Source organism: Mixophyes fleayi, chromosome 1 (genome assembly GCF_038048845.1).
Source record: "Mixophyes fleayi isolate aMixFle1 chromosome 1, aMixFle1.hap1, whole genome shotgun sequence".
Classification (NCBI taxonomy): domain Eukaryota; kingdom Metazoa; phylum Chordata; class Amphibia; order Anura; family Limnodynastidae; genus Mixophyes; species Mixophyes fleayi.
In genome coordinates, this window is record NC_134402.1 from 461,664,552 (window position 1) to 461,685,739 (window position 21,188).

The window sequence follows — 21,188 nt, forward strand, 5'->3', positions numbered from 1 at the left end:
CCTAAGAAGAAAATAATGTTCTAAGTGGGGCTCTCTGTGAATAATTGATAATATCTTTAATATTATTAAAACTTAATGCTTTAATAATTTTATTAAAACAGATTCCCATTTGATACATTATCAATTTGTAGCAAAAATAAGATGTTCATTAATATCCGGAACACATCCATCGAGGTATTTCCTGTTTGCTGTCCGGATTAATATTAATGAACATCTTATTTTACAATATTTGGCATGTTTTATTCTTAAATAGGTTTTGCTGTCCTTGAATAAGATTTTAACAGATATGGATCTATAAAAATGGCATGAATAGAATAACTGAATTATGGGCATGTATTAACTTGAATTTTGTATTAATGTATTTCAGAGTCAGTACCATCATGACAATGTTAAATATTTATAAGTGTATATGGGACAGTATTTTATATATAATTGATCTATTTGGCAATTATGATTCTCTGACCTTTCAACTACAATATCTGGAGCCTGTGAGTATATAAGGAAGTCATTTCATGAGGGCATTTACTAAACTGCGGGTTTGAAAAAGTGGAGATGTTGCCTATAGCAACCAATCAGATTCTAGCTGTTATCATGCAGAATGTAGTAAATAAATGATAACTAGAATCTGATTAGTTGCTATAGGCAACATCTCCACTTTTCAAACCCGCAGTTTAGTAAATCTAGCCCTAGACTAACAGGTTGGATGAGAAGACACCATAGGGGGACAACCAAGAAATGTATTCCACCCGAAGATCTGTTTTGTGTCACACAATATGTTGAAAATCACTAGATAGTATTTATACAGAATCATGCTATACTGTTTTATTTGTTTTTTGTTTTTATATATGGCACATTGTAAACAGCACTAATTGGAACACTCTCATTGCTGATTGAAGAAGAGTTTGAGGACTTGGCTTATCATATAAGTATTTGGTTATTATTTAATGGGTTGTTCCTGTTCCCAACACAAGTAGCGCTAGAAATTCTACTCTTTCTTCATATAATGAGGGTAATGTCAGAGCATCAGAAACATGAGCGGGGACGTCCTGCAAAGAGACACAATGATGACTAGTCCCTCGATACTTGAGACCATTCTGTGTGGAGAGGGGATTTCTGCGTATCTGGACCTGATGGAGGAGACATTCTGCCAGAAGTTTAAGTCCAGTTTCTATCGAGGACATGATGTAGGTGGAGCCCTCTCGATGAACCAGCAGCAATAAAGGACATTATGTGCTCACAAGGCTACTGTGATCTGTTGAAAGGAGCGGCTTTTATTGATGGCTGCCAGGGAAACATCCTGGAACAGCTGAAGATCGCCAAGATGATCCAAATTGTAAGCGTTCCTTACAGCACGAAGAATAGCTTCCTTGATGGGAAAGAAGTGAACGTAGGAGGGCGTCCCTCGGCTGATGGCCAGAAGCTGAATATGGACGAGGCCGGCGGTGAATGTGATCAATTAGGAGATCTTTTTCCTTGGCGGAAAATAGTAACTTGTTAAACAATAACTTGGCATAGTCCTGAAGGTCTGGCCCAGAGACTGGTTCCAGGATGTCCCTTATCTTGATATTATTCCTGCGTGAGCCATCCTTATAGATCTGCCACCTAGTCCTTGAGGAATAGAGACCTCCCTTTGTAAATGGTCATTGTGGGAGGTGACCGATTCTTCCATCTTAGACTCTAGCTGATCTGTGCAATCTCCCAGTTCCACGATGTCTGTTTTCAGACCACAGAGTGTGAGCAGTGAGCGGAGCATCCAGCTCCGAGTCGGAACCCAGAGCAGGGAGAGGTGAGGATGTTGAGAGAATGACAGTCTCCGAAGCTGACACAGATTGGGCGCCATCCTTGCTGGAAGGGACAGACCCTGATTTAGAGGAGGCCTTAGCTAGAAAAAGAATCGGAGGGGCGAGAGTGTTAGGTTTTTGCCTCCTGGGTGGCATGTTAGCCTGCAGGACCATCTTAGCAAGCAGGGAAATCAAAGGACTGTTCAGGTATTATGACTGTAGAGATGAAGATTGTCACATGGGTGGAAGGGCCAACATTACAAATCAGGCATACTACATCGGTTTAGAGGAGTAGATTACTAGTATGCATGAACCTGTGCAGACAAGGGCCAGAGGCGGCCTGTGGGGTGTCACCCTGGGTAAATGGAGTCCCGCTCAGTCCTCAAACACTGAAGATGGTCAGACACAGTCCAGAGAGTGGTAATGATGCAGGGGATCTCTGCAAGATGTGGAGTGTGGATTTCACCGGAAGCAGTGACAAATAGCTGATATGCAACCTGTTGCATTTGTTTATTGATGATAAATTGTTATTTATACGAATTAAGGAGTTTGGAGTTGCTGGATGAAGTCTTCAGCTACGTGATCTGCTTCTCCTCTCTCTATTATCGGATTCTGGCTGTAAGTCAGCTAATAGGGTAGCAGGTGTGATGTTGTGGAGTGACCTCTAGGTGGTGCCAGAGCTGCAGAGTTTAGGTGTTATTCAGCCCAATGCAAGTGAGATCAGACCACAAAACTTATCACTGCCTCAGCTCAGATAATAGCAAGTCCTGGGGACAGGCTCTGGTACTTGTGAAGGGACTCCACAGGAATGTGTATCAGCCACAAGGGGTCCTGTATATCCGGCAGAATTAGTGTGACTGGATCACCTATAAATAACTTATTGTAATAATATATTTAAATTACTAGCACAATGTGCCAATTTATATTGCTGCAAATGTATTGATTCTTGATACTGTGTATTGAAAATGTACTTATTTTATTAAATAGTGTGGCACATTGTATAGGAAATGCATTAATTTCTGAGGTATTGATTTGTAACTTCTGTGAGAGGATGTCATGATTGGATTTGTATAACTTTTGTAAAGAAAGTCCCTCATGTTAATTAGACCTTTTAATCTCAGTGGCCAACATTTCTGTTCGACTTGTATACACAGCCCGGGGGTGGGGGTGGGGGCGCTGCCTCTCTGTCTGTGAGGCTTGTATCCTGCATCTCATACCCTGTCCGAATAATACAAACAGGTGGTTTTGGGATACAACAGATTAGTGTAAATTTTCTTAACTTTGCATTGCATTTAAATCCATGTAACTCAGACTTCTTGGGGCCAGCAAAGAGTCTATGCTCAAAACTGTATAAAACAACACTGGTTTGAACTGAAATGTATCATTATTGTTCCATCTGACTTTCTGATAACTGGGACCTTCAAGCAGTGTGAACTGTCCTTCAGGACACTTGAGCTAAATAAAACATCACTCTCTGTTTCAAAACTCTGCTTGACAACTTCTTCAATATCGCTGTAATCCTGTGACCTACAGATTAGACTTTAACTCTTATCCGTTCTCCGGGTGTTCTGAGGTTTAGACCCATCATCCAGCACCACCACTCTGCCGCTACCCAGCAGCTCTGACCAGTGTGATAGACCCAGGGCCGCCGAGAGGGGGGGGGGGAGCGGGTACTATTTACCTGGGCCCGGACATGCCAGGGGGCCCGGGCCCTCACCACTGATTTTTTTTTTTTTACACTTTTTTTTGAATTGCTATTTTTTTTTACTTTTGTTTTTTTTTTTCCGGGCGGTGAGGGGGGGGGGGGGGGGGGCTAGGGGTGTCCGACCCGTTCGTTGGTGGGGGGAGCTAGATAGTTAAAAAAAAAAGTTTACATACTCACCTGATCGCGCTGCCGGCTCCCTCCTCTCTGCTCGGTTCACACTGATTTGATGACGTCACGCCCGACACTCAGTGAGGAGCGTCGCAGAGGGGACCAAGCAAGAAGAGAGAAGAGACGACAGAAGAAAAGAAAAGAAAGAAACTAATAAAAAGTAAGTAAAGGAATGGAGAGTCAAGGGGAGGAAAGTAGAAAGGGACAGTGTAACAAAGAAGGGGGGGAGAGGCACAGTGAAAAATAAGGGGGGGGGGGCTAGAGAGGCACAAAGGTCTCCCTTTCTTGAATTTCAAGGTGCCAGAAACATATTTCTTTCTCTCTGTGGTGTCCACTGATAATAGGAGATAAAGAGAGTGTTTGTTAGCAATGCTTTGGATCTTTAGTAGTTTCATATATAAACTACAAAATAGAAATATTTTTCTAGTCTCTAAACAGCTGAGGCCAGTTGGTATGGAGATAGGTGCTGGTTACATTATTAATGCCTATAAATAAATAATAATTCAAGAAAATATCTATATCTAGTTTCTTTTGTTCTGTTCTCTTCTTATTACCATATTATAACCTGTAGCTCTTTTACTTTTTTTTTTTGGGCTAGTTATTAATATATTTGGGGAGAGGGGGCCGTTAGTGTTATAGAGTGGTCATTGCATTGGGATTATAAAAGAAAAGAGGAAAGAGGCACAGTAAAAATAAGGAAGGGGAGAGAGGAACAGTGTGATAAAGAAGGGGGGGGCACAGTGTGATATAGAAGGGGGGGGCACAGTGTGATATAGAAGGGGAGAGAGGAACAGTGTGATAATAAGGGGGGGCACAGTGTGATAAAGAAGGGGGGGGGCACAGTGTGATAAAGAAGGGGGGGGCACAGTGTGATATAGAAGGGGGAAAGCAGCATGGAGGGCGCAGTGTGATAATAAGGGGGCACAGTAGTTATGAAGAAGGGGCACAGTAATGTGTGTGTGATGGCACAGGGGACTTGTTGCAATATAATGTGTGTGAGGTAGATGGTGGCTAATTAATGGGCGCTATTTTGTTTGTACGGTGATGGTGGGCCAATTTAATAGTGGGGACTATTAATTTAAGATGAGGTGGTTTGGGGGCTATTGAATGTGGGGGTGAGTTTGGGGAGAATGAGGTCTCTTTATTAAATGTGCATATGAATTATTTCATGGCAGTGATGGTTGCGGGTATATTTCTGAAATGTAAATACTATTAATTTATTGCTGTGTCTGTTTGCAGGGCGGGAAATAGGTTTATTTATTAAATGTGAATACTATTTTATTGTTGGGGCTGGATCAAGGCCAAATTATTACTCGTGGGTGCTATTGATTTAACATCTGGGCTGGTTGTCATTTTCTAAATGTACCCATTTTTTTTTCCAAATAGGGCCCCCAACATTCCAGGATCCAGAGAAGCCACAACTAAAGAAAGCAGCAGCCACAGATGGTGAAAGTGAGAAGAACAGGTAGGACAGTCTGTGAAATGTTGTGATTCTAGTGGGACAATCCAGATTTTTGGTGAGTGTTCTGCCCAATGCAAATGGCAGGCTAAGACTGTTAACTGTTTATGTGCACACTGCATTCTTTCTATATTACACTATGGTGCTAGATGTCCTCAAAGTCAGGAGTGCTGGGACATATGTCACGCTCCGGCAAGCGGGTACTGCACCCTTGTGTCAGTGTACACAACAATGCAGTTGTTTTTTTTTTTTTGTGTAGGAAGGTGGGCTAGCACTTTTGACCTGCTAGCCACAACGCAATGATGCATACCCACGCCCACTAGTATGACCAGAGAAACAGCAAGCTTTCTGCAAATTTTTTTCACGTGCTCAACTACAAGGGGGGCCCCATGAAATTGTTGTACCGGGGCACTGAATTCCTCTTGGCAGCCCTGGATAGACCAGGGGGGATTCATCTACAGCACCCTGATCCATAGTAAGCGGTCAGGGGTACCAGCCCAGCTGTACCAGTAACGGGGTACACTTGCAGTGACAGTTACCCAGAAGGAACGTGGTTCTGGATGCTGTTAAGGAGTCCAGTGGTGGCAGCATTGTAAGATCCTCCTACTGCAGTTAGAGGGCACATTTGGGATAAAGAAAGGGAATGGTGGTAAAGTAAGCCCAGCCAGTTCCCAGCAGCAACAGACAGGGTGGCATAGGACGTCCATCCAGTCACAATTAGATTATAGGCACATTATGTGGACAGCGGGTTATTCTGTACATTAATCCCAGCCCAGCACTGAGGTATTCTGTGAGGAGGTTAAGTAGGTTATGGGTAGGGGATTGTAGATCCCCCTCTGTGGAGCCCGATATGTAAAGAGGGGAAGGGTGCAGAGACAGCGATATTATGAGGCCCCTATATTGACCTGAAGACAAGCTTAGGTCTCCGAGAAGAGTGCCTAACCTGCTGATAGTCTCGGTACCAACTTTTCTTGAGTCGGAGTTGAAGATTCTGGCAGTCTGTTTCTGCACTGACTCGCCACGCCCCCACCGGAAGAAAGTCGCTGGGGCCACAATGAGCTCTAGGCTCTGAGGTTCAGGACCGGAAGTATGTCTCTCTCCCACCGGGACAGGAGTGCATTTGGGAGAAAGAAAGCGGACAGTGGCAAGGCAAGCCCAGGTGGTCCCCAACACAGCAGACAGGGTGGCATAGGAGGTCCATTCTCTCACAGTAGCCATCCCCAAGTACCCAAGTCTTTACTGAACACTTCTCTCTTCCATGAGAACGTATGTCAACTTTAGGATTTCTACCAGTGACATAAACCAAGGTTTGAGGCTAATCTTGAAGCACCATCAGCAGCCAGTTTTCCAGGATTTCTTTACACACCGATAAATTAATCTATTTACACGGGACAGTAAACCAATGCTTGTAGTGTTTATTAAACCAGGAACTTTCTCCTGGTCTGTTTATCAGTGACTGGAGATTTTGACTAAAATGAATTTTGAATATCGGACACTATTATACAACACTACAACATCTGCCATCCTTTCATAATGGGACATTAGATAGATCCGGGGTGTCCAACCTTGTAGCTTCCCTGGGCCACATTGGAAGACGACGAGTTGGTTTGGGCCGCACATAAGATACACTAACAATTATGATAGCTGATCATCCAAAAAACCATAGAAAACATAGTTAACATACATATATATATATATATATATATATATATATATATATATATATATATATATATATATGAGAAAAAAAGTGATATATATGTGTGTATATACATATATATATATATATATATATATATATATATATATATATATATATATATATATATATAAAACTTCTTTTTCAAATCCCCCTATACTTACCTTTCAATCGCCCTGTTCAAAAAAATCCTCTCTAGTTATTATACTATAATCACTTTTTGTATTGTTTCGATGCAATATCAATAAAGTACATTTAAGCCAGGCATTGTATATCAGGGTGCCCTGACCAGGCCTGCGGTACCTGACATATACACCACTGTGACCCCAAATTGTGTCCTGTTTTGCTAATTACACCACTATGTTAGTTAAGGGATAACGACTTATAATGGGCCAAAGAGAATAATATATAATGCCCCATTAGTTATACAAGTAGAAGTATGTAGCAGGGATATAAGGTCCCAGATGCTCCAGGACCAGGTGACTTTTATTCACTGGTCAGCGTCCCTTGAAATAATTAAAAAAAAAATCCCCCTCAACTTACCTTTTAATCGGCTTGTTCTCCTGTCCTCTTCTCTTCTCCAATTCTGTGCTGCTGATTGTTCTTCTCATGTGGGTGACTCCTCTGTGCTGCGCTCCGCAATGGATGTTGGGCGTGATGACATCACGCCCGACATTCACTGCGAGCACCGCACGGAGGAGGAGACAAGGGAGGGAGCCGGAGTACCAGCTGACATGACCGCAAGGTAAGTATTTTCTTTTCTTTTTTTTGCAGGATTTTTTTTTCCATTAACAGTGCTGCCCCCTTGCCACAACCAAAACTCCTTCTGGGCCACATTTACAGGCGTGCTGGGCCGCATGCGGCCCGCGGGCCGAGGGTTGGACAACCCTGAGATAGATAATTACAGTATCGTCCTCCAGTGTTTGTCTAAGCATCTGCCCTGCAGGCTCTCTGTGCCTGTGTCTATGTACACAGGGGATCCATTTCCTATATAATCCATGTGACACCATGCTGGCCCAGTGCACAGGTGGTGGGATACTCACTAGGATTTATGGCTGGACCTAAATTCTGCTATGTGACTTCTTGTCCAGGTCACTGCTGATGACCTGCTGTTTGTGTAACAATTATTTACTATATGCACCTTCCTGTCTGAGTTCTCCAGTAATGCCTGGTCTGATCTTCTGTCTCTTCTAGTGATGTCTGGTCTGATCTTCTGTCTCTTACAGTAATGTCTGGTATATTATTGAGACTCTTCTAGTAATGCCTAGTCTATTCTTCTGTCTCTTCTAGTAATGTCTGATCAGATCTTCTGTTTTTTCCAGTGATGTCTAGGCTCAGTGTTTTCCAGTAATGCCTGATCTGATCTTCTGTCTCTTCTAGTGATGTCTGGGATCAGTGTTCTCTTGTAATGCCTGAAGTGATGCCTGGGCTCTGTTCTCTACTAATGTCTGGTCTGATCTTCTGTCTCTTCTAGTAATGTCTGGTCTGATCTTCTGTCTCTTCTAGTGATGTCTGGTCTGATCTTCTGTCTCTTCTAGTAATGCCTGGTCTGATCTTCTGTCTCTTCTAGTGATGTCTGGTCTGATCTTCTGTCTCTTCTAGTGATGTCTGGTCTGATCTTCTGTCTCTTACAGTAATGTCTGGTATATTATTGAGACTCTTCTAGTAATGCCTAGTCTATTCTTCTGTCTCTTCTAGTAATGTCTGATCAGATCTTCTGTTTTTTCCAGTGATGTCTAGGCTCAGTGTTTTCCAGTAATGCCTGATCTGATCTTCTGTCTCTTCTAGTGATGTCTAGGATCAGTGTTCTCTTGTAATGCCTGAAGTGATGCCTGGGCTCTGTTCTCTACGAATGTCTGGTCTGATCTTCTGTCTCTTCTAGTAATGTCTGGTCTGATCTTCGGTCTCTTCTAGTAATGCCTGGTCTGATCTTCTGTCTCTTCCAGTGATGCATGTGCTCTGTGTTCTCTAGTATTGCCTGATCTTATATTCTGTCTCTTCTAGTGATGTCTGGTCTGATCTTCTGTCTCTTCTAGTAATGTCTGGTCTGATCTTCTGTCTCTTCTAGTAATGCCTGGTCTGATCTTCTGTCTCTTCCAGTGATGCATGTGCTCTGTGTTCTCTAGTAATGCCTGGTCTGATCTTCTGTCTCTTCTAGTGATGTCTGGTCTGATCTTCTGTCTCTTCTAGTAATGCCTGGTCTGATCTTCTGTCTCTTCCAGTGATGCATGTGCTCTGTGTTCTCTAGTAATGCCTGATCTTATCTTCTGTCTCTTCTAGTGATGTCTGGTCTGATCTTCTGCCTCTTATAGTGATGCCTGGGCTCTGTTCTCTAGTAATGTCTGGTCTGATCTTCTGTCTCTTCTAGTGATGTCTGGGATCAGTGTTCTCTTGTAATGCCTGGATTGATGCCTGGGCTCTGTTCTCTACTAATGTCTGGTCTGATCTTCTGTCTCTTCTAGTGATGTCTGGTCTGATCTTCTGCCTCTTATAGTGATGCCTGGTCTGATCTTCTGTCTCTTTCAGTAATGTCTGGTCTGATCTTCTGTCTCTTCTAGTGATGCCTGGTCTGATCTTCTGTCTCTTTCAGTAATGTCTGGTCTGATCTTCTGTCTCTTCTAGTGATGCCTGGTCTGATCTTCTGTCTCTTTCAGTAATGTCTGGTCTGATCTTCTGTCTCTTCTAGTGATGCCTGGTCTGATCTTCTGTCTCTTCTAGTGATGCCTGGTCTGATCTTCTGTCTCTTCTAGTGATGCCTGGGCTTCCGGTACTGCGGGTCTTGTACACTGGTCTCGCTGTGAGATGCATGGGAACATTTCGCTTCTCCATGGTGTCAGCAGAGGGATTGGATCAGAAATGGACTCAGCAACAGGTAGGGTCAAGATAAAATTAAAATAGCATAATACTCTGCTGAAACCTTTTGTACATGAAGCATCTCTCATCATCATTATTTATAAGGTGCATGTGAGGATACCGGGTTTTCTGGCCTAATTCTACCCACTTCGCGCTGGCTGACCACCCGGGGATGCCTTACTATGCCAGGGAAGCCTACCTAGTACCTTCTAAGGTTCAAATAGTCACTCACAAATGCAGTTAGAAAGTAAAACAATAGATTTATTGTAATAAAAACAATCACTAGAATATTATATACACACAGCAAATAAATAAAAGTCAGGTTCACCACATTATATGTCCCTTACCCCACTAGCTTAAGGTATACTTGCCTACTTTCGGCAAGTGTAGTTCGGGAGAGGGGCGAGTCCAATCGCATAATTTTGGCCATGCCCGCGCAAGGAAAATGCAGTTTTGTCACGGGGGGCGGGGCCAAAATGACATGATTCACCTCTAGGCAGTTGCGGGATGCTGGAGACTTGCCTGCTCTTCCGGGAGTGAGTGAGACCGACCGAATTTCGGGAGTCTTCCGGACATTCCGGGAGAGTTAGCAAGTATGACTTAAGGAGTTACAGTCACCTGGCTGTCTGGACTTGACGACCCATGGATCTGCAGATGTATTTCACTGGTAGAGGGCGGCAACTCAAAAAACCAGCCACCCTGCAGCTCCCAGCCATCAATTCTCAGAATGCACCTCACTCCCCCCTCCCCCTGGAGTGGCTCCTTTTATCTAGGGTCAAATTTCAACAGTGTTTTCCCCTCCCTGGGCAAACTCCAGGAGATGAGCTGTTATTCCACAGTGGCTCCCATGCGGTTTCCCAGACAGAATGTCTCAGGCAGTCCTGTGGAGGACAATGGATACTAATTGGCCTTCCCCACCTCCAAATATCAGATAACAGTTAACACCTCCTGAAATGAACCCCTTAGACTACTTTGTGATGTCACAGGGTCCCCAGCTGTTCCATGCTTTCTTTAGAGAAAGGAGGGGGAGAATAAATGCAGCTTCAGCCCCCTCACCTGTATCCTGGACACCAACTAATCTTTACCCATAACCCACCTGCCTTCAATTTGAGAACAATGTATAACAGCATCACTGAATTAGCAACCAACATATTTTTACAATGGGTAACATGGAATGAAGAAGTCTCTTATCTAGACATGGCTACAATGTCCACTTACCCACATGTAATTAGACACCGCAGATGTGCTCTGTTCAGCTGGGGAACAAAAACAAGGGCTATAAAAAGTACATGTTATAATCCACATTATGGGAGAAACGAGGGACAGGATGGTTACAGTGTTAACAAATTGGTTTCATCACAGCAACACCTATACCGTAGTGCCAGGCAGTCCTCTTACAGAGATGAGAAACATGAGTATAATATAATGACAGATACAGTGGCAGGAATATAAGCATAATAACGCCTCCATGGATGGGCATGAGCCAGCAATAATAGTATACAGTAGGGGAGGATGTAGCCTAAGACATAAGAACAGAGTCGTACAAGGAAACAGACATGAGGAGAGGACCCTGCCTTATATTTTTGAGTGAGGTGATAATGAGAGACAATAGGTGCAAATGGGGCAAGAGTGTCTGTGGTGAACGGATGAAGGAGTGGATGGGAGGGTTTACTAGGTAGGGTCATCAAGCATGAAGAGCGGAGTTTTGAGGGATCGTTTGAAGGTTGCAGGAGAGTCTGGTAGAATGAGGTATAGAAGGAGAGCAGCACGCCAGGAGGTAATGAGGAGAAAGAGAGTTGAAGGTCAGAGGTGAAGTGGTCGAGCTGGGGTGTATCTCGTAACGAGGTCAGAGTTATATAGAAAGGAGACATTGGTGAGTGCCTGGTAGGTGAGTGTGAGCAGTTTAAACCTATTTTTCTAGATAATGGAGGGATTTACAGAAAGTAGAAGTGGATGAGGAGCAGGGGGAGAGGAAGATTAGTCTAGCTGCAGCATTCAGGATGGATTGACCATGGGAGGAGCCGGTGTGGAGGAAGTTACAGTAATTAAGGCTGGAAAAATAAGTAAGTGGACTCCGCTATTAACAAATCTAACACATATTTGAAAATCAAAACTTTAATTCAAGCATAAATGTATAGTGAGGTGTTGTGGGGTAAACTGCAATGACACCTAAGTAAAACTGTCCTCATACAGTCTATTGCAGATGCATTTGAATGGCTAAAAACTACAGCAATTCACAATAAGTGATCACATGTTCCTTAAAGCCTACATCTCCCCCCTCCCCCGCAATACACCCTCCATCAGCGGAGCATCAGAGAGAGACATATATAGGAATACTCCTTTGTGTGACAAGCATCACTTTCTCCTTCCGTCATCCCATTGTCACCTCTCAGGTAACATTAATCTGATGTATCCCGTTCAATATTGGAGAGTTTGGACTGTGAGCTCTCCAACACCTTCCACTGTATACTGACACTTATTCCAATACTCCCCAGACACAAACAGTTAATGCACTGAATGATCATTTCTAGATAACTCTGCAGCGTACTCTATAATGCGGTACAACTAATTCCAGCACCAACCAAGACACGGAGCAGATGCAGGTATAGGGGTCAGGGAACAGACAAGTCCGAGAGGGAAATGAGAAACATTACTAAATCTGATCAGGAATATTGTCCCACAAGGTGGGGCCGGTACCCGGCTTAAATACATATATACGAGGGAGGTGGGGACTATCGTTTACCAGAGGAGAAATGGATAGATTCCACCTTCATGTCTCCCTGCTCTATCTATAGGTTTATCTTTTTGACCACTCAAAAATAAATAATTTTAAAATAAAAAAAAAGTGATTGCAATTCAGTTCCTGCCACAATAAAATGTCATTGTTACAGAATATACATTATGTCATTGTTACAGAATATACATTATGTCATTGTTACAGAATATACATTGTCATTTTTTTTCAAATCAAACTCTCGTATAAATGTTTTTATTTTCATATTCATATATTGATTTCTAAGGCAATAGCCTTGTTTGTGAAGGAAATGTATTTATTGCTGAGACAGGGCTAGGAGAGGAAATTTGGCTTTGTTTTCTGTTACTGTTCGAACGCAGGTAATCTCATGTTAATTAGACCTCTTGTGTTAGCTGTGTAGAGGTTGGTAATATTGTAACCTAGATTAAGATGGTAGTTGAGGAATATTATAAGCTTGTCTGAAGAGGTGGGTTTTCAGTGAACGCTTGAAGGTCTGAAGACTAGAGGAAAGTCTTATTGTGTGAGGGAGGGAATTCCACAAAGTGGGTGCAGCCCGGAAAAAAATCCTGTAACCGGGAATGGGAGGAAGTGATGAGAGTGGATGAGAGACGGATGGGAATATTATTGGCTTGTTTTGAAAGATTATTTGCTGTATTGAGAGAACATGAAATGGCAAAAAGACAGTCAGTAACGGCCAACACTGGTGGTGAAAGATCAGGAGAGGATAGATAAATTTGTGTATCATCCGCATAGAGATGATACTGAAATCTAAAGGAACTTATTAGTTTTCCAAGAGAAGTGATGTAGATGGAGAACAGCAGAGGACCTAGGACTGAGCCTTGTGGTCTCCAACTGATAAAGGAAGCGGAGGTGGATTCAGAGAAATTAACACTGAAATAGTGATTAGATAGGTAGGATGAGAACCAGGATAGGACAGTGCCTTCAAGACCTAGGGATTGTAGCGTTTGCATGAGGAGAGAGTGGTCAACAGTGTCAAATGCAGCCGAGAGATCCAGGAGAACTAGAAGACAGTAATTGCCTTTAGATTGAGCAGTGATCAAATCATTAAGAACCTTAGTGCAGCCACTGTGGAGTGTTGCAAACGAAAACCTAACTGAAAAATATCCAATAGGTTCTGTGAGGAAAGAAAGTGTCTGAGGCGAGTGTAGGTAAGTCTCTCAAGGAGCTTGGAGGGACACGGGAGCTGAGAGATGGGATGTTAATTTGTGAGAGACTTTAGTTTTTTCAGATAGGAGTAATCAGTGTGTGCTTGAATAATGACCGAAATATGCCAGGAGAGAGAGAGATTACAGATTTTAGATGAAGTTGGAATGAGCACAGGAAATTGGGATCTACTGATTTGTGAGGGTATGGCATCAAAGCAGGCCCGGCGCTCCCATTAGGCAGGGTTAGGCACTTGCCTAGGGCGCCGGGCTCTGGAGGGCGCCACAGTATTCTAAAATACTTTAAAACTGTGCGGCGACCGCTGACCATACCTGTCACGGCCGCCGCACAGCATCAGATGGACGGGGAGGGGGGGAAGAGGCTATTTTGTCACCACCGCCGCCTCTCTGCTCTGTCTCCTCCCCTCCACTTACTAGTGTCAGTGAGTGGAGGGGAGGAGACGGAGCAGAGAGGCGGCGGTGGTGAGACAAGGTAAGGAGAGGAGGGAGGAGGGCGGCGATTTTTTTTCGGGGGGGGGGGATTTTTGCGGGGGTGGAGGGGGGCGCCGTGGACCCTAGCACCGGCCCTGCATCAAAGGGACAGAAGGTAGAGTAGGAAGATGCTTTATCTTCATTTGTGAGATCAAGCAACGAGAAGGGTGCAAGTAAAGAATTGAGACAATTATTTGACGATAAAGAAGATACCATTTCAAGTAGGATCTTATCAATCTTGTCCTTGAAGTAGGAAGCAAGATCCTGGGCACTGATAGTACTCAGAGGTTTTGGGGTGGGGATGAGGAGAGATTTAAATGTGTTGAAAAGGCTTTTGGGGTTAGAAGCCTGACCATAGATGAGAGATTGGAAGTATATTTGTTTTGCACTATCCAGATCATTTCGATAGGAGTGGTAGAAAGCGGTATATGTGTAAAAATCATTAGAGGTACAAGATTTACACCACTGACGTTCTGCTTTGTGAGAAACTTTTTGAAGATGTAATTTCTTTTAATTTGCCTCGGCTGACATCGAAGTTGTCGCAGAGTATGAAGAGTACCTGGATCCACTTGATCAAGGGGAGTTGCTATGGTTTGGTGAAAATTGAGCAGAGAAGGTGTTGAAGAGAGGTGGCTAACTGCTGAAACTAATAGAATCAAGATTTCTGTGGGTAGAGGAGGCTGGTAAGAGTTTGACAGCAGAGAGGTTAAAGTACTAGGGGAGAGCTTGTAGCTGACAAGGTGATGATCCGAGAGGGGGAAAGGAGTGTTAAGGAAAACAGAAACTGAGCATAGTCTAGAGAAAACAAGATCAAGGCAATGGCCGTCCTGAGTAGCGGATTCAATCCTCTGGGAAAGGTTCGAGGGAGGAGGTTAGAGAAAGTAGTTGCATGGATTAAAAATAGAGATGTTGAAATCACCCATGATGATGGTGGGGATATCAGTAGATAAGAATTGAGGGAGCCATGCAGAGAAGTGTTCAAGAAAGTGTTGGTGTGGACCAGGGGGGCGATAGATCACAGCAACACACATAGAGAATGGGTTAAAAATCCTAACAGCATGTACTTCAAAAGATGTGAACGTGAGTGATGGGACATTTGGTAGAACTGTGAACGTGCACTGTGGGGAGAGAAGTAGTCCAACCCCACCTCCTTGTCTGCCTCCTGGTCTGGGGGTGTGGGTGAGATGGAGACCACCATGTGACAGGGCTGCAGGTGAGGCAGTGTCTGATTGCATGAGCCATGTTTCTGTTATTGCCAGAAGGTTGAGCATGTTTGAGGGGAAAAGATCATGTATGAAGTAAGGTTTGTTACAAACAGAGCGTGTGTTCCATAGGGCACGTGTAAAGGACTTTGGAAGAGATGAGAGGTGATGTGTTTGTGGTTTGCTGGATTTCTGTAGTGTTCTTGATAAGATATAAATGCATGTGTTCAAGAGCTGCGATTTCACTGAAGACCGCCGCGGCTCGTTCTCTGCTGGTGCCCCGGCTGTCGACATGACGACTGGGACATCATTTCCTCCCACATGAACCGGTTGTCACCAGGGTAACAGCAGGGACGCTCCTCTCATTTACCACTGTGGCCCAGACAGGGCTTAGCCTCCCTGCTGGTTATAGCATTCAGTACCTGTGTTTTGCTGACCTGCTATTTTGTCTTCTGATCTTTTGATTGATCTCCTGTTGTGACCCTGCCTAAACTTTGGACCTTGCCTGACTGCCTGTAGCCCCGACCTTTGCTTGAATACTGGACTTGCTTATTCACTGCAGCCCTGAGCCTTTGGCCTGTACCTAACCTCTCTGTCTGCCTCAGACCCTTGACCCGGCCTGTTCAGACAATCCGCTCCTATCTTGGTTACTGCCTCCAGTTTACCAGCTGCGGTATAGTATGTAATCTTCCACTACGCTAGAGCTTAGTACCTGTGAGCATAGAGGACTCTACAGGAAACGTGGCTGCTATAGGTGAAGACCTCTGTCTTCCGTTCTAGCCGTTACAGTATGGGGGATTTGGGGGATTTGGGGGATTGGGTCAGGATCCTGGATATGGTGATATATCGGCAGCTAATAGAATCAGAAAGAGAGAGAGAGAAAATTGTAAGCTGTGTGACCTACTATTTTCTGGCAACAGGGTGAGGATATTAAAGTTAATGAATATAAATAGGAAAAAAAAAATAATTACTGTTAATTAGAAGGGAGTGGAGTGGTGAGTGGGCAATGAGGACAAAGGTGGGTTTTGCAGGGAGGGTGACAGACTATAGAGATAAATATAATGCCATGAAAGGTAACGCTGGGTACACACTACAGGGTTTTCAACCGCTTATCGGACCAATCACACGATAAACAACCTTTCAACCCGATCTCACATTAGTGTGTACGCTTCAACGGTGACCAGATATCGTTTCAAAGTTCATCGTATTGTTTCATTTTATTTTTAAACTGAACTAAAAATCTTGTTCAAAGATGGAACAATGTCGTTCCAATCCTGCAGTGAGTACACACTCACAATCAGGATCTCCATACAGTGTGCAGAGTCTTGTTCTTTTCAGCCAATGGTTATGACAGATGAAGAGCACAGATCTGAAGGTAAATCATGTAAGTGGTTTAGTGTGTACACATGAATCGGCTGCTGATCGGGACTCTATATATATATATTTTTTTTCATTTTTTTTTTATCGCTGGTAAAATCGATAATATTGCATCGGGAGAAGTTGTGTATAGTGTGTACCCAGCCTTACAAAGAAAAGCAATTGTCCCAAAACATACCTGCTTCACACTCCTGTGCTGCTGATTTCCTCTGTCACTGTTTAGATCTCCCCGCTTCGGGGGGTGGTCACATGATCGTGGCTGGGAGGCGGCATAGTCTTTCTGCAGAGTATATAAACCTCACTCTGAGACTGCAGCAGTGTCAGAGCAACAGGTGTCTCAGCTTGTCTGACTCATGGTCCTTGTTCGGTTCCTGTGCTCTCGCTCCCCGAGTTGTTATCCTGTTCATTGACCGCTTGTGTAGCAGACTCTGGCTCCGTCCTGACACTCCATCTGCCTCCTGACTCTGTACCTCATTGTCTGCCTGTGCACCAGACCCCGGCTTATTCTGACACTCCACCTGCCACCAGAACCTTATTAACCATTCGTGTACCTATTCAGACTCAGTTACTCTTATTGGTATCGGTGTTTCTTCAGTATCGTGTGCTACACCTAGTGGCTGGTCAGGGGACTGCGAGCTGCGGGTTCTTGGCAGCTGAGCCTATCCCGCGTTGCGGTGGCTCTTGGTGAATTTCAGGGAATCTCTTAGACTCAGCTCCCCTGGTCGGCCTGTGCCAATCTAGGTTACCACAAGAAATCCTACCACTCCGTTCATTACAGCAATTTGTTAAACCTTGGGACTTAAAAGTAAAGGGCAAGAAACAAAGGCAAATACACTTAAGAAATGCAGAGAGAAAAGGAAAATAAACAAAATAATAACTAGTTACATTGTCCTGTGTGGTTGGAGAAGAGCAGAGTCAGGTTCAGTAGATTATTTCTGGATGTCTTCAGATGTTCAATGTTTGTTCCTCAGTGTTGTTTGTGCATTTTCCTAACACTTTGTGAGAATCACACTCAGGGTCAGAGTCATTAAGGAAAGTAAGGCAAAAAAAAAGGAGTAAATGTTCTCTGGGACAAACCATGTTACATGCAAGGGGTGCAAATTAGTTTATTATTTTGCACATAAGATAAATACTGGCTGTTTTTTCATGTAACATACAAATACTAGATAGCTTTATTTTTACACTGAAATTTAAAGATGATCTAGGACATGTCCTACCCCACCTATAAATCTGTCCCCACATTTTACATTTACCTCCCTCCAATGCAACATGGTTTTGCCAAAATGCAAAGTTACTCCTTTTTTTGCTTTATTTTGATTGAATCAGCCCTTAATGTAGGAAACCCCAAACACGTTCCCCCTTAGACTGAATGCTAAGATATAGGTGGGATGAACACAAAGTATCTGCACCTGTGCTAATTGATCAGCTGATCAGAGAATTAAAAACAACTATTGGTCATCTTCAGCTAGATGAGCTCCACGTCAGTGTCATAAATACATCTCTCTGCAGCCGCATGTGGCTCTTTGTAGATTTGGCTCCCAGCACCGGGTGCTCCATGTAGGGGGATAGGGATAGGGGTCTGAGGGGCGCGGTGGGAGGTCCGAGGGGCGCGGTGGGAGGTCTGAGGCCTTGATTGATATTTTTGTCTCTCAGTCTCTGACTGGTTGGCCAACTCTACTCTACAGAGTGAAGGAAGAAATAAGCTTACTCCTGAATTGTGCCTAGTTTAGAGGTGTGTACTGTGTGTACTGTAAAACCATATTATCCCTCCAGATAAACTGTACGGACACACAGGGTCACCCTGTTCTTGCTGCTATTTTACATCCCTTCTGACTAAACCACACCCCAGTGATGCGAGACCCCCCCATCATAAGTCTGTGCCCTGAAATGTCATCTTGTGGGGCAATAATCACATGAGAGGTTTGTTGGGGTTCTGAAAGGTGAATATTACACTGTTATAGAAGCTCGGTTACAGTCCTGCGGTATGAATCCTGTGATACATTTATGTCTCTGTATTTATAAATGGTGATGATGATGATGATGATATACAGCTCCATGCACAATGCTGAGTGTCTCATGAGTGGATCTTTTCTTCTTGGTCAGCGACCGTACTGTTCTAGTGATGGGATTCACAGTGATGAAGTGCAGAGAGCACGGCAGGCGGCACACAGTAAATCTTCCACCATTTTCTCCAAGATCATCGACAAGTCTCTGCCAGCAGATATCATCTACGAAGATGACCAGGTATAGATTGCAGACTGTGGCCCCACCACCATAAACACAGCAGTCACCTGACCCCTCTCACACCTGATCTCTTTTTCAGTGTTTGGCTTTCCGTGATGTGGCTCCACAGGCTCCCATTCACTTTCTTGTCATTCCCAAGACCCCAATCACCAGAATAAGTCAGGTGACAGCTGGAGATACTGAGGTAACTGGACAGACCCTCGAAGCTACTACCCCCTAACATTATCATCCTTGGCACCCCCAGCTGTCTATGAGCACAGGAGTAGGTGGTACTGAGCTATCAGTGGCGCACAGAGTAGGTGGTACTGAGCTATCTATCAGTGGAGCACAGAGTAGGTGGTACTGAGCTATCAGTGGAGCACAGAGTAGGTGGTACTGAGCTATCTATCAGTGGAGCACAGAGTAGGTGGTACTGAGCTATCAGTGGAGCACAGAGTAGGTGGTACTGAGCTATCTATCAGTGGAGCACAGAGTAGGTGGTACTGAGCTATCAGTGGAGCACAGAGTAGGTGGTACTGAGCTATCAGTGGAGCACAGAGTAGGTGGTACTGAGCTATCAGTGGAGCACAGAGTAGGTGGTACTGAGCTATCTATCAGTGGAGCACAGAGTAGGTGGTACTGAGCTATCAGTGGAGCACAGAGTAGGTGGTACTGAGCTATCTATCAGTGGAGCACAGAGTAGGTGGTACTGAGCTATCAGTGGAGCACAGAGTAGGTGGTACTGAGCTATCTATCAGTGGAGCACAGAGTAGGTGGTACTGAGCTATCAGTGGAGCACAGAGTAGGTGGTACTGAGCTATCAGTGGAGCACAGAGTAGGTGGTACTGAGCTATCGGTGGAGCACAGAGTAGGTGGTACTGAGCTATCTATCGGTGGAGCACAGAGTAGGTGGTACTGAGCTATCGGTTGGACACCCTGGCAGTATCCGCTGATCGCCTGGTCCCTCAGTGTGGGATTATCAGTGATCACTGTTGGAGATCTATGTTGGTGCCACCTCAGTGGTCTTCAGATTCTGGTGTTTATAATTCTATTTCTTCTTCCTGTATTTTCTTGCAGCTGCTGGGTCACCTCTTGTTCACTGCTAGCCGCTTGGCGCAGAAAGAGGGTCTGGTTGATGGGTACAGAATTGGTGAGTCTGGGTTACTGATCTCATTCCAGACTTCCCCTAGATTACATCATCTCTCTCCCCAGGAGGTAGCAGATTCTGGGTAAATACATGGCTCCCACTATTGTACAGGGATAGTCCCAGCTCCCTCCGCCATGTTTTCTCCTTCAGGAGATGTGTATATCCCATATTGTATTTCCAGTGGTTTCTAAAAGTATCTATTACTGAAGATTCCTTCTGGCTCCTTGTTACTAATAGAATAACCGCTCTCTGCTGTACAGACTGGTGACAGCACCCCTAGTTTCGTAATATGTGTTTGGGGTTCATTAAGAGTCAATGCTGGTAGAACTTGTTACATGTAAATGGATATAGATTTGTGGTAGCCTCTATGTATTATAATCCTCTCTCCTTGCCCTTCTACTTTGCAGTTATCAATGATGGCCAGCAGGGGGCGCAGTCCGTCTATCACCTCCACTTGCACGTGATTGGTGGACGGCAGATGAAGTGGCCTCCAGGGTAATGTCTTCCACACGCTCCATGGAGTCAGTGACCACCCCAGGCCTAGACCCCCTTTATGTGGACGTCTGTAACTTGTTATACGGGCAATAAATCTCTTCTAATGATCTCTCCATGTGATAAATCCGTGTATGTGGATAATGTTGACGTTATCTGGATGCTGATTATGACACATATCTGAATAAAGTCCAATATGATACATTTCAATCTGATTTTCCTTCCAGGACGTCTGCTGGACAATTATTGGCTGCATCAGTGTTAGTTTAAGGCTGTTAACCAATTTATTTTCTTTTTATGCCTTTGTGGTATCCAGAACCCCAGAGTCCATCATCCACATGCTGGGAGTTGTAGTTCTACATCTGGAGAGCCACATTTAGCCTAATTCCCATTTACAGTTTAGAGTCAGGCATACACTTTAATGGCTGGTAGATTACAATATTGGAGACAGGAAATCCGCTTCTGTAGTGCTGGGTCCCTGTTAATTGCCCCCAGGGTCCATCTGTTGAGCTCTTTACACCCTCGTAAGAGATATCTGCTCAGAGTGGAACGTGATATAAATCTCTCTGCGGCTGTGAAGGGTAACAGGGTAGTAATATGATGACCAAATTGTAATAAAATGTTCCCAAATGCATGTTTTTTTTACTTATCGCATCATAAGGGTCACTACTG

The 21,188-nt window shown here is 44.1% G+C and overlaps 1 protein-coding gene across 2 annotated transcripts in view; it reads left to right on the forward strand.

Moving 5' to 3' along the window:
* The window catches only part of HINT2 (histidine triad nucleotide binding protein 2), a 30,918-nt gene extending 10,192 nt beyond the window's left edge, over positions 1-20,726 (forward strand). Inside the window, exons 1-6 of one of the 2 annotated variants that reach the window (XM_075187383.1) lie at positions 1,693-1,786; positions 9,563-9,684; positions 18,758-18,898; positions 18,978-19,082; positions 19,955-20,027; positions 20,432-20,726. In XM_075187383.1, coding sequence (XP_075043484.1) covers positions 9,565-9,684; positions 18,758-18,898; positions 18,978-19,082; positions 19,955-20,027; positions 20,432-20,523 — 531 coding nt within the window. In that variant the 5' untranslated portion in view covers positions 1,693-1,786; positions 9,563-9,564 and the 3' untranslated portion in view covers positions 20,524-20,726. Of the gene's footprint in view, positions 1-1,692; positions 1,787-9,562; positions 9,685-18,757; positions 18,899-18,977; positions 19,083-19,954; positions 20,028-20,431 lie in introns of those variants that run through there. The other variant, XM_075187382.1, reaches the window with a different exon arrangement.
* The last annotated feature ends 462 nt before the right edge of the window (positions 20,727-21,188 follow it).